The 14,350-nt window shown below is 42.2% G+C and overlaps 1 protein-coding gene across 4 annotated transcripts in view; it reads left to right on the forward strand.

The window, feature by feature from the left end:
* The window catches only part of plxna1b (plexin A1b), a 175,761-nt gene that overhangs the window by 109,159 nt on the left and 52,252 nt on the right, over nt 1–14,350 (forward strand). For all 4 annotated transcript variants that reach the window (XM_015959444.3, XM_015959446.3, XM_015959445.3 and 1 more), the window contains exon 9: nt 9,353–9,553. In XM_015959444.3, the coding sequence (XP_015814930.3) occupies nt 9,353–9,553 (201 nt within the window). The remainder of the gene's footprint in view (nt 1–9,352; nt 9,554–14,350) is intronic.

Here is a 14,350-nt window from a genome sequence, read left to right on the forward strand (position 1 = left end):
GTAAAATGAACCTTTTAACCGCTAAATTCGCAATATAGTGTTTAATGAGCCACAGCTGCAAATATTATCCCTGATGAAGTTTATACTTTACCCCAGAAGATAGTGAAGATGTGCAACTTTAATCTGAGCAACACTTTGGGTGTTTTTTTTTTTTTTTTAGATTATCTGTGTTTATAGAGTTTGAAACCTGTTTCGGCTGTGTTGTTTTTGGTGATTTAGGTGTTTTGGACGAAAACCGGAAAAGCACTTTTGGATCTTTTTTGGCCGAAAATCTTTGGTTTGGATGTTTCAGTGCATCCCTACAAATCATCATTACAAATGCTCTGCTGTACTGCATGTTTAAGGTCAGAATAAACGGCTATAATTTTTTTAAGTAATACCTTCATGGGACGCTAAGAGGTGTGCAAAATGAAGGTACAATATTTCCTTTAAAAGCTATATTTTAATGTAAAAAATATCTAATATTTATTTTGACGGCCTCACCCTGGGTTTATCTGCCAGCTTGTTGCCAATTATGATAAATGGTTTGCCCAGCACAGCGAGGCTGGCACTGTGGAAAATGGAAGTGCCAGCAAGTCAAGCAGCTGCTTCTGAGCCCAGAAGATGTTCTAACGGTAAATGCTATTGTAAAATAAACTTATTAGTAGAAATTAGTCCTTACCCTGTACCATTCGTCACTGGACATGGTGCTGGCTGGTCATACGTATCAGCAGTGAACCTGGGATCTTGATGGTTGGAAACCTTGTTCTGTTGTTGCAACTACAACTTCTACACACTAGATGTGACTTTGGTGTTCATGTTTTTAATTTTCTCTTTAAAGGTTTGTTCACTGAGACGTTGTATAATACTTGTTTATGCTTTTAAAACAATCTGACTTGCACATGCATGCTGAACGTGAACATGTACGTCAACCCCTACCGCCTGCAGTAGTTGTTGAAAGGAAATAGACAGAAAAATGGCGAGTGTCTTCTACGTCACAGGGAAATTTTGTATTCATGGCCCCACCTACCCTGACCATGTATGGCTGTTTATTTTGTGGCCTGGTGAGAGGAGCACATGTCTTGGCTTGTAGAAGCTAACCATTAGCATTAGCGACTCCACAACATGGTGTATCACAAGTAAGATCTTTAAAGCCAATTCCCGCAATAAGGTGCCATTAATTGTAGACTGTTGAACATTTATAACAAATCCAGCAAAATACTATAATTAAGGAGACTTGAAATCATTTGGATTCATCTGCTACCCTTTACTCCCCCTTGCTGAAAAAGGGTGCCATCTTCTGAGAAAAGTCATAAGCAGCAGTCAGAATCTACCTCTGAAATCAAGGCTTGTGTTTGAAAACCTGAAAACCAGGAGGTTTGATTGCTTCTGACATATCTGGGTTAGAATGATAACGGGGTGCCAGTAACGCCCACCCCCCCCCCACCCCCCACCCCACCCCCAATATGCAATGAAAATCCATAAGAAGAAAAGGAAAGGCTTTATCAAAAATATTCTCACATTCTTGTTTTGATTGGTTTTGTGGCACACTGCTTCATGTGTGTCATGGGGGATAAACTGGGGGGTTGGCAGCTTCCTTGTAAATCAAGGATTGGGGCTTAGGAGATGAAATCAGAACGTATGTTTGCCCAGTTGATACATCAAAGGACACAATGTGACGCATGTATAGTAAAGATGTTGATGGAGTCGGCCGAGCTCCAGTTCTGAGAGAATTTCATAACCAGAACAATCAAAACCCAAATAGCATGTATGCATGCCTTCTCTGCTTCTTCTCTCGTCACTTTTTTCTCCCTCCCTGCATCACTACTCTGCTGAGAATGAAGGGCGTGGGCAGAAAATCTCAGTCCCTTTCAAGGTTCAAAGTCCCTTTTCTTCCTCTGCTTCCTTCGCTCCTACACCGTTCTACATGTTGCTGCCTTATTAAGTTGTTCCTCACACTATCACTCCTTCCATCCCCCGCAGAAAGGCTCGGTCACAGAACGTGTTCCTGGCTTTTGCCTGCTAATGAGCTGGCTTCACGCTTTTGTACGTGTTTTATTTTTTGTCTTTTTCCTCCACATGTATGATCTGCAACATACAGCTTCTGTAAAAGTGAACTTTCGCACTAAATACATTATTTTAGTGTTTATTCAATACACAGTCCTATCTAAAAAATAGTCATCATTTGATTTTGTTTTTTAGTGACCTAATTAATACATTGTTTTGTGTTTGCTCTTCTCCCTGTATTCCTGTAGCAGGTATGAACCTGAACCTAGCATGCATGCACACACACACCTGTTAGGTCATAGATAGGAGATGGTGGCTTGGTTCAGTTAAACAACTTGAGTTTATTTTGTTATAATTTTCTTAGCTGATTATTCCAGTTTCACGTTTAAAAATCAGCCCGCTACCACCCTGTTTAAAGAGATGTTTAGCAACTTTTTTTTCCTTTTTTTAAATAATTTTCTTGAGCCAGTTTAAGCTAAAATGACTCTTTATAGGGTTGATGAAATGCCATCCAGCCCCTATTGCCCCCTGTGGCCAGAATATTCCTCTTGCAGCTTCACAGTTGCTGGTCCTCTCTGTTGGGACATTTAGCTAGGGGGTGCTAAGCAAGCCAAAATGACCTAGTCTCCCTTTAACTCATCTAAATGTTTACAACATTAGTTCAGATTTGTAACATTTAAAATTAAACACAACAAACACAGATCTTCCCATTAAGGTTGTAAAAACATGTTCAGACATCAAAGTGCCTGGATTTTTTTTTTTCAGATTGACTCCTTTAAAGAGCTTCTTATCCATGGCAGTTGGATGGAAAGGCGTGCACTCTCTTTCTTATTCTTTGCTTTGTTCCACTAATTCAATATCCTGGCAAGCCATCCTATATATGTGAAAAGTCTATAAAGTGCATGTGGCCATAACTCATTGACGACTTTCAGTTGTGGGCTGGGATCTATATATCTGTCTTTCAGACCATCTCTGCATGCTATTGGACAACAAACAATGTGACATACTCACTGCACGGATGTCAGTCAGCGGGGCAGTCCGCCAAACATTGATGAAGAAGCAAATATATCCTTTTTCTAAATAAAGGACTTTAGTACCTCTATCTGCTCTTGACTCGAAGAACAAGCCCAAGTCTAAATATTCTAAAGTTGATGCCAAAGCTGTTTCAAACGAGCCGTCGCCATGTTAGTTCTTCTCAGTCTCACTAACGTCCTGCCCACCAAACCGATGGAGCACTGGGATTGGCCAGCCACTAGATTGTCCAGGGAAGCGAAGGTTCTGAAGGAGCGTTGCTAAACCGACATGCAGATCATTTTTCTTCAGCAACTGGCAGTCTGGATTTCTTTACTACCAATGTATTGCTTACAAGAAGAGTTGAACCTCCAATGCAAAGACTGCCATTTACATTGGTGGTCCCCAAACCTTTTTATTTTTGTATTAAAGAGCCATTGTGTAGTTTTTACCATTAATCTCTGGAAAAGTCCATTGCAATGTTGTAAATGGATAAAAAGATACCCAGTTGTTGAAGAATATTGGCAGTTTCATAACATATAACCATAAAAACTGGGTCTAAAATACATGGGAACGGGTCTAAATCTCTGAGCGACACCATATTAGATGCCATGTTTCCTTCTATGGAAGCCTGTGAGGACGGAATGCATTTACTGATTTGTAACAAATAGTTACTAAACTTTCATCATTAATAAACGTGATGATTTAGGTATCTACTGCCCCCTATTGCAATGGAAAATACACACTGTGGCTTTAAATAATAAAAGTGGCAGAGGTATGCCACCCAAATGACTTCTGGCTATGGTACATAATCAATATTAATAAACCATTTAGCAAAAAGACTTGGAAGTTGTTGTTTCCATCCATATATGATGGTTGTTTATGGCTAAACACAGGCCATTGGAAGACATTCTGGAGACCATCTCAAGACCCATAGTGAGGTCCTGACCTCAACGTTGGCAAGAACTGATTTAGATGTATTCAGCTAATGTATATAAAAACATTGACATCATGTAATTGTTTAGTTTTATTTACTCTAACTCAGTTTTGGATTACATTAATGTTGCTTAAAAACAGACCTATCTTCTGAGATGAGAGTGGTCTCTGGTCTCTAATGTTAGACCTCAGTTAGAAAGCTCAGGGATCAGGCAGTGTGAGTGCGTTCAGAGCGTTCAGCCCTTTGTCAGTAGCCTTGTGTAACATATACACGCGTGCGCCACACACACACACACACACACACACACACACACACACACACACACACACACACACACACACACACGCTGTTCTCTTATTTGTACCAATGTCCCCCCTATGCGCCTCTGTGACCATCTATGCCATCTCTTCTCTCCCTCGGGCTCACCATATCGCTTTACTTCATTATTTAGCGTGTTATTTTTTCTCTTCCCTGATCCATAGTCTGCACATCACAGAAGCAGCTAATTAATTATGGATGGAAGGAGGGGGAGGAATCAGAGAGATGAGGGGGACTTAAAAAAAAAAGAAAAAAGATGAGCGGACCAGACATCCGCCTCATTACAAATGCGTGGTGTTTTTGGAGCTTTATTAATTTATCTCTTGTCGGGCTTTGCCAAAGCCTTCAGAACACTTTTGGCTCTTTAATGCATTTATTTATTTATATACCATCCACCCCACACTTGCTTTTGCCTTCATCCTCCTCCTCCCACTCATGTCCCCTTCACACAAACCCCACTCCATTCATGTCTTGATTTGAATCTCTCACCTTCTGCATATCTGCATGAACACACACGGTCACGTTTCCTCACCAACTGTCTCATTATCTGCTTTTGGAGGATGTTTAAAGGTGTTTTGCCCACCTGCAAGTCGAGATTATCTCTTTTCCACCAGAGAACCGTGCTTTATTAAGTCTGTTTTTGTGTTTTTCAATTTTATTGTGGTAGGAAGGGTGAGGAAAGTATATCTGAGCATGTCAAGATTCAAGTTACACAGTTATTAGATAGAGTTTGATCTGAAATGACAGGTGAAGCTTCCTGTCTGTTTTTGTAAGCTGCTCTATGTTTGGATACTGAATGATGTTGGATGATGTTTACATTGATTTGGCATTAAACATGTTCAAAGGGTAGGTACAATACAAAGGTGTGTCCACTAAATGAGCCATCTTTTCAATAACTTATCATCTCTAAGCTCAAAGCGACCGCTTCCACTACAAATATAATTCCAACTGAAGAAATGTATACATTTTATCTTTGTAATCTACATAATTATACAAGCCATTAGAATGAATAAAGCAGCCGTAGCCGTAGGCAGCAAAACCAACAGCAGCGTTTGAGGGATAGGAGATATGGAGAGGTGAGGAGAGCCCTGCGGCTACTTGGATAGCAGCTATCACAAACACACACTTAAAGAAAAATACATTAGTTCACCTACTCAGAAACCAGGTACACACTCTTAAAAGCCAGTCTGATTAATGCGAGCAAACATTTTACAGCTAATAGTAACAGTTTGCTAACGTGTCGGTGTGTGTTTTACATGTTTTTTTTTACGCGTTGATGTTTAAAAGGCTTGTGCAGATGTTTTTGTAAATGTAAAACCATCTATATCAGGGCTGCACAATATTAGGAAAACAGTGATTAATATTGCAATAATATGACTTGCAATAAATAAATACTTAAATCTGCAGTGTTCGTCTTTCATCGTTGTGTATATATACTTTCTACAAACCACTCATCCTCTATCATTAGTATTAAAACGGTAACAACATGCAAGTTGACATTACAAACGTATTCTTTTCAATATTTTTGTAAAAAAAAATTAAATATTTCGGAGCTATTTAAAACAATAGGACAATGCTGTATAACATTAACAGACTCCTGCAGCCATTACTGACTACGCTGTGCACCCTGACCCAGCTCTCCAGTTCAGTGGCTCTTGGCTCATTGGCATCATAGCCTTAGCCACATAACGTTCAAGTGCCTCAGTTATTTCCTTGTGCCACAATGGTTTCTAATAAGAAGTTCCTCCCACAAAACCTTGATAGAGGGGCATCTAGTGGGCTGTTGTGCTCTTGCTTGTCTTAACATCAGAAACACTGGGTTTGCTAACGCTAGCTTCCTGGAGCCCTGTATATGGATCTTTATGGTTACACTGGATGTGACAAAGCGGATTTGTCATGTTTCCCCTCATGGTTGCCACTAGTGTTCGGCTTGTCTTGCAAAATACTTGTTTGTTAACAAAAACACCTCCAAATATAAGCATGACTTTTTTTTCTTGCTAACACTTTCCACACACATCTTACCCTCAATCATTGAAACGCTCTCTAGGCTAACTCAGGAGTTAGTTTGCTATCCATCCAAATGAAGTGTTGTCTGCTAGGGAGTGGGCATCTGACATAAGAACCCACCTGATTGACCAAAAGCATGAAGGTCTCAGTTTGACTGGTCAAAAACTTCATGCTTCCTTTTGATTGACAAAATGCATTATGTGTAGCAAGCATTTGAGATGACCCGTCATTGCTTTTTTTTCTCTGTTCTTTGAAATATGCATATGATGATGATAAATTTGTGATATGATGTTCAGCCCTTGTCTGTATCATGACTTGTCACGGTATGGTTCAGTGGAGGGACCTTCATGAGCTGAGGTTCTGGTTTGTTTGTCAGAAAACAGAGTTTGGTCTTCCATTGATTCGTTATGAGCTATTTGACCAGATCTAACACTCTCACTTGCAGCTGAGGCATTCATCACTTCTCTGGGAGTAGACACAAACTACTAGCCAAAACCGCCACCACTTACACACTCCTCTCTCTCCCTGCCTGTTGGTCATCCTGAAGTCGTCCAGATGCTGTATTACATCTGGCAGAGAGAAAACTACAGCATCCGCCTTCACAGATGATTTGAAAGCTGAGGAGGAAGGAACTAGAAAGGGAGAAAAAAATCTGCTCCCGCTTCAAAGAAAACCCCTTCAGTGAAATATTGTTTTGCTGTATTCTCTCTGCAGCTCTGATGCTGTCTTTGAACTGTTTTGGCACCTGTCACAAGCACTGATGAAATTATTTCTATCTGCGAAACACGTTTTCATTTTCTCCTCTCCTTCTATATCCACTTTTTTTCTCCTCTTCTACCTTCATTTCGGCCTCAAACGCAGCGATGGAGAAGCGTGGGCCTTTACAAATTCCATGTCGCAAGTAAAACATTTGTAGAAACAAATCTATTAGCCATTTAACTTGCTGCTGACTTTCATGACAATGGCAGACTTTGACACAAAGTGTTAGCATTTGGAGTTTGAGTAGAAGCAGCCGGATCCGCTCCTACACACTTCATAGGAAAATGTTTCCGTTTCTTCTCCGTTGGATGTAAGGCACTTTAAAAATTCAATGTTGTTTATTTTAGATTATACGTTTGTAGCTGATTTTTAGTTGATCCTAGAATATAAAGTGATGTGAATGAAGTAAAGGGATACTATAAGGAAATGTGACTGCCAGAGAAAACGACAAGCAGACGGCAGAGCCGACACAAAGTCGATAGATGGATGAATAAAACATTGCTGAGCTGCAGATTATGCTACTGGCTATGCTAGCTTTTTATTCACTGGTTTTAACAAAGCAGCAGCAGGAAGCTCTAACCTTTTTTCTTTTCTTGTGGCACCTCGGGTGATGCAAGCTCACAGATTTTGACACGAGCATGTAGCACCTTTTGGAGTCAGAACTTCAGAAGCCACATGTGCAAATCAATCTTTCTTTCTCCCTCCTTCTCTTTCCCCCCTCCATCAATTTTCTGGAGCCGTCTGAGACTCCAGGCAGTTAATTAAGTAGGACATTGTCGGGGACTTGGTACATGATGTGGCTGAAGATGGATGGATAAATAGATGGATAAGATGCAGAGGGATGCAGGCATCTCTGTTTTTACTGTTTTCCTCCATTATTGCACCAGCAGATGTCTCTCAATTACACTAGTTTCTCCTTTCACTTTCTTTCCAAGCCCTTCATCTTGTTTCCTCCTCCGTCCACTCCCTACCTTTCTCCTTCCTCTTTACCCATCCATTTTCCCTCCCTCAACTCACCCGCCCCCCTCCTAGTTGATTATACGTCAGGTTCTTGGTATCCTGCTCCTTCCTCCCGTAGTATTTCCCTCTCTCATTATGTGTTGTGCTTTGTTTGTGTGTGATCAGACACATAAAGCCAGGGCTAAGCAGGCTAATGAACAAACTGCAGCATCGTGTTCTGTCCCCGGGGACAGCCTGTGGTTCTTATGTACAGCAGCTAAAGATAGAGAAGGCAGAATGCAGACAGGGAGTAAGGTGTGTGCTTAAAGCCAAGAGCAACAGGAAGGGAGGCCGTGGGAGTCAGGTGACATGTGTAACAAGGGTCCGGTCATGGATTTATTCTTGCTTTATTTCCAGCTGTTGGAATGAAGTCCCTGGCTGAAATAGATGCAGCAGTATTTCAGGCGAATGATCGATTTGACCCTTAATGCATTGTTTCAAGGCTCTGTGCGCATTTTCTCCCCCTGCACGTCTCATATGATGTGAGTCACTTGTCTCCAGGTTGTAAACTGTGTGATTTGTCAGCACTATATTACAGGATAGCTTAGTTCCACCCAAACTTAAACATGTGCTATACAAGATCTGTCACTCGCACTCCCTGTTCTGTTTTTTACCCCCCTCTCCAACTCTGTGTTGACATGGTTTGTGTCTCGCTGCCAAATCATGGCATGAACACTATAATGACTTCATTTCTTCCAGCACAAACGCACATCTTGGAAAGTTTACATACTGAACTGAGTGCCCTGCCACACTCACGCCCAGTAACCAGATACAAACAGACTTAATTAATCCAACAGCACTTTCAGTTATAAAGCTGACTGTAGTAAACACATCTGTGCCAGAGCACACACTCGTTGCGGGGTTGTGTCCAGCACTAGATGATCTAAACACGACTCTCAGATCCGACCAGCATCACAGATGTGCACACGTGTGCATGCATCCCCCTAGAGTCCTGCCATAAAATCATGTTACTGCTGGGATCTGAGTAATTTTTAACAGTTTTATTATGGATCTCTGTTTCTCAAATGTTGTTCAGACTTTCAGTCTGGTGTGAGGCCAGTGGGAGTGTTGTAAAAGCCTAAAATCAGTGTGAATAATACACCGCAAAGCAGCTTTTTGTATCAGAGAGTCCAGGGCAGATCTACTGTAAAGTCAAATACAATATATAACCCAATGCCTTTGTGATTTCCTGCTGTTAGCAGCAAACAATTCATTCCATCATCCCTTCCTTTGCCTTGTTTGCTCACGCTGCTGAATGATGTCAGTGCCCATAATTGTCTCTCCTTTTGGGGGATAAGAGTTAAGTGTTTCTGTTTTCCTTTCCTAACCTTTCAGGACTGCCCCCAGATCCTGCCATCCACCCAGATTTACATCCCAGTTGGCGTGACCAAGCCCATCACTTTAGCTGCCAGGAACCTGCCACAGCCCCAGTCCGGACAGAGGAACTACGAGTGTGTTTTCCACATCCAGGGGGAGACCCACAGCGTTCCGGCTCTGCGCTTCAACAGCTCGTCCATCCAGTGCCAGAAAACAGTGGTGAGTGAGAGCAGGGAAAACAATGGGAATTCTGGGTAATCTCTCAGCGTTGTGTGACTGGGTGATATTTCAGCCCCATTAATGGTGGAGAACATGGCAGGTGTTCGCAATTCAGTGTTGGAGATAGATTTGTCAGGGAGAAAAGGATGAATGTGGTCTTTATCATTTGTGTTTAATACACTCTAATGCAAATGATAAAGCCCATTGTGTTGACTCAAATCTTTATCATTGCTTTGGACCTGATCAATACTACTAGGTAACTAAATCATAACTGCAGCAAGCGCATCAATTGGGCCATTCCCATCTGTACCTGGTTTGCCCTGCCCAGATAGCTCCAGTCGGCCCCAGCCTGGCCCGGTTGATTCCAAACATCCATGCTTAGGTATGTAAGGAATGCAGTCAGAGACATTTTCAGCTTCTTGGTAATCAGCATGATAGTGAATGATAATGAATTGAGCATGCCTTAAGTCCATGCGGGCTGATTCTACCCACCAATCAGAGGCTTGCTCTAATGGAACGTGTGAATTTGCTGACTGATAAGCCGGCTTATCAGTCAGCAGTGGGGGTGTTGGCCCTGGTCAGCCTGGAGCAGACCACCTCAGAAAGAGGGCTGAAAAACAGTCTTGTTGCACCCGGAAAAAAGGCAGGCCACCAAGATATGTAAGAAAGCTATGCTATTCGGGCCGGGCCAACCAGGTACAGATGGGGATGGCCCAAATGTGGTCAGGGGTAAATAATAGCCTCCAGCTAATGATCACTCTGGACAGAAATATGCTCACTATCATGATGGATCACCATGCACTCCTCGCATACCGGCTGGGTGACAATCTAGATAAATGACCCAAAGCCCAATCATTAGTTGGCAAATAAATAATGTCGGTGAGCATTAACATTTGAATGAAGATGTATATATATTAAGAGGGCTTATTCTGGTCTGTATCGAAGCAGAGTGTCAGAGGTTTTATAGAACATGATTTAAATTATTGATTAGTCATGGCTGAGAGGGTCGGATGTGGTTGTTTATGTTGTACACGGCACACTTTATTTTTGTATTCACTTGTAGCTTTGGCTGGTAGGGATGATTGTTAAGTCCCATTAAAATGTTCCCAAAATGTTAAATTCTTCACTTCTGAGAAGTTTTTTAACGAGAACATGTGTCCCGCTCGTTGGTACGTCTGCAGGTACGGGACAGTATTTGTGCATGTGAGTCCATGCCTGCGTGGTGTTAGAATATGGCTGCACCTTTATGTGTGTGTGTGTGTGTGTGTGAGAGATGGGCTTCAAACTACCATGACAGATAAAAGGTAGCTTGCGTTGCGCTTCACTGAGGCTGAAAATGTGAAGAGGAAGTCTCTCTGAACCTCGTTGGGAGCGGATTGATCATGTTTACACCTCAGCTCTATTCCTCTTTTTCTATCCCCGCTTTCTCTCCATCTGCCTGTAGTTAGTTCATCTTTCTCTCTCCATGACTTCCTCCCTTCTTCTGTCATACGTTCTCGTTTGTCTCTGCCATTCACGTCCTTCCTAACTCCATCTTTCTTGCCTCCTCTGTACCTCTGTATTTCTATTTTTACATATAAGATGAGATGGGAGCTGGTGTTTGAAGGTGCGTTTGCTTTTGCAGTTTAGCATGTCGATTAGCTTCAGCTTGTCACAGTTTTCATTTGTGTTCAAACAAACCAGGCAGTGATCTCTGCTTAGCTGTAGATCTTGATCGGGTAGCCACTGTGACAGTATTTTGTGACATATCGACGGGGAGTCTACAGGTGTTGGCACACAATAGGCAGTGGTAATTATCCAGCAATAAGGTGGTGTCTCCACTGAGATGTCTGTCTATTGACTGTTTATGGTAGCTGCAAGGCCAGTGTTAATCAGCAGGGAAGTCTAGCCCCAGCCAAAAGCCAAATATCTCCATTTGATGTCCAGAAAGCAGACATACCAGCAATAATTACCCCAGGGTTGTCAACGCTTAGTCCTTGTTAGTAGTTCGCAGAGGCGTCAGATATTGATGCAGCACATACAGACTCTTCATGCACTTTTATTGGGATTCAAGAGATGAAAAAGGTGTCAGCTGCATGAACTTGCAGCATAATTCATGCAGGCTTGAGATTATGAGTTTAATTATGTGTCATGAATTATTAGGATGGGAATCTTATTATAGCATGGGAGCAGTATTCCAGAAGAATGGGGTCTTAAATATTAGTTTATCCATTTATGGACCTCCATATCTCGACTTTTCACACTCGGTTCTTTGTTTGTTCATACTTAGACAGTGTTTAGAAAAAAAATCTATGAATCATGTGTGATGGCAGTGGAAATAAAATTCATCTGTTATGCAGTGTACACGCTACTGCATTGATTTGTACAGAAAGCTGTGAGGAGAGGGGTTAATTGGTGTCTACACACATGTTGGTGTGAGCATCCCTCAACGTGCCTTAGGCTGTGTGCATCCAATGATGACTTTCCCTTGTCAGTGCAAGAACACTGTTTTATGGAGAGCTATAGGGGGCTCATCCACAATTCATCCTCGTTTTTGAGAGACCTGTAAGTGTCTTTCAAACCAAAACACCTTTACTGAGAAGACGAGCTCTAGAGCTCCTCTGAGAAGTCCAGTTTGAAAGCGTAAGAGATAAAGAGTAGACCAGATAAATCACGGTATCAGATGAATGCTAAACACTTGAGGAAATACTAGAAACAGACTGAGTCCAAAAGGATAGAAAAGTAATGCCAGGAAGCTATGGAGACTTTTACAAACAAAGATGAGGTGGAGTAAGATGGACTAGGGAAATGTATGCATAATGGACAATTTCATGTTACATGAAGAAAACTGAGAAAGGGGGGGGAGGGGGGGGGGAGGGGGAGAAACAGAAGAGAGGAAACTAAATCCTCAAAAGTGCCTCCTGGAGCCCTTTTCTTCTGTTTCATACAATCACACCCTCCATCCTAAAGACGAGAACTTATCCAGAGGATATTTAGACCATCCACAGTCAGATCATGTTCAAACTGTAGTTTCCCATGCTTTACTGGTTTTATACAGTCCATGATAACCCAATATGCTTATATAGTATCTCCTGACAGGAGGCTGTCAATAACCCCGTGTACAAGGAGCACACAGGATACATGAGAGTGCAACCTTAGCTCCGTATTACCCTCGTTGCATATCGACTGTCTGCATATGCTCATGGGAGAATTTGGCATGTCTGTATCAAGTTTCTGTTCATACCAACTCATCCCAAAGGGGAAAGAGCAAGTGGATCATAGACCAGAGGGGGAAAGGCTGTTTATAAAAGGGTCTGCCTCTGTAAGCTGACACATGAAACAAGTAGGACACCATTTTTAATACTGCTCAGAGCTCCATATTCTGCCGTGCTGAACTTTCATATAGTTTGTATTGAGAAAGGAATAATTCACTGCAGTTTGCATTCCTCACTTTTGAAGTTGGGCTCTTTGTCAAACATAATTCATCTTTTCTCTGCAGCCTGTAAAAGTTGATTAAATGGGATTCTGTTTTTGGTCCACTAGCAAGTGAAGCGAAGTGGAGAACAGAACGGAGTATTTAGTACACAGATTTAAAAAAAAGAAATCACATCCTGTTTCTGTTTAGTATTGTTTTCCTTTTACTACTCACACAGTCATAGTCATCGGGCCTTATGGTCAAAATAAGGTCTGATCAGCAGACAAGCTGGTGTCTGCAGAGACTTCCGCTTTTCTGACCTGAGGCAGGCAGCTTCCTGGGGTATGGCGTCCGTTCAAAGGGTACAGTTAGGGTGAAAGGGCCAATAGGATGCTGAGCTGTGGGCTGGGAGGTTCTGCTCTGGCTGCCAAAAGGGGCACAAGAGCAAACAAACACAGCTTTGGCGTATAAATGATCACACTCTTTGGTCACAGAGGGTGATGGGAAACAGCTGGAGATGGTTTGAAGGACTCAAACTGTTATAGTCTCCTCCTTTGTCATTTAATTCTTCCGTCATTAGCTTTTTGTTCATCTGTACGTCTTCGCTTTCCTCCCCTCTTTCACTCTTTAACCTTCTTTCTTGTTTCTCTCTGGGGAGCAGGAATAAGAGGACCGATAATATCAGCACGAGCCGTACACCATTACCTTCTGTCTGATAAACCAGTCAGCTACTCCATCACCCCCTTCCTCACCAAGCCTCTCCCTAGTGTGGGAGAAAGCAGACATGGAGGGGCAGTGGGAGAAAATCTAGTTTGGGTAGAGGGTGTGTGTTTCTGTGTGTTTTCCTCCGTGTGTGCAGAGAGCAGCTGTTTGTTAGAGGAGAGATGCGAAGTTTCAGGGGTCCTGATGGCATCCAATTAAGGAAGATAAAATGATGATGAATTGCAGTCGGGCAGCAGAGACCAACACTAATGTGTGTGTGTTTGTGTGTACTCTCACACACACACTCATAGAAGGAGAAGGCAGACGACAAAAACAACCAGAGAGATTTGAAGAAAATTGTGCTGTGGGAAAGAGAGTGAGCAGAAAAAGAGGATGAAAAGGCAAGAAAGTTGTGATTTGGAGATGCGAGGAGGAAGAAATTGAAAGAAAAAGGGAGAGGAGGGAAAGACGAGCGCAATGAGATTGCTACGGGCTCATTTCCCAAAACCCAGGGTGGACGGCAAAGATGAAAGGTTGATAAATAGATAAATGGATGGATAGATGGAGCAAACCGAGGTCTGGAGAAGGAGCTAAGCATGTCTGCAGAGACAGCAGCTGACACCAACCACACTGATATGGTGGTGTGACACATCTCTGCAAAGTGTGTGAGAAATAGGCTTTGTCCTCAGAAAACTTCAGTT

The sequence above is a fragment of the Nothobranchius furzeri genome, chromosome 3 (genome assembly GCF_043380555.1).
Source record: "Nothobranchius furzeri strain GRZ-AD chromosome 3, NfurGRZ-RIMD1, whole genome shotgun sequence".
In the NCBI taxonomy this organism is placed as follows: domain Eukaryota; kingdom Metazoa; phylum Chordata; class Actinopteri; order Cyprinodontiformes; family Nothobranchiidae; genus Nothobranchius; species Nothobranchius furzeri.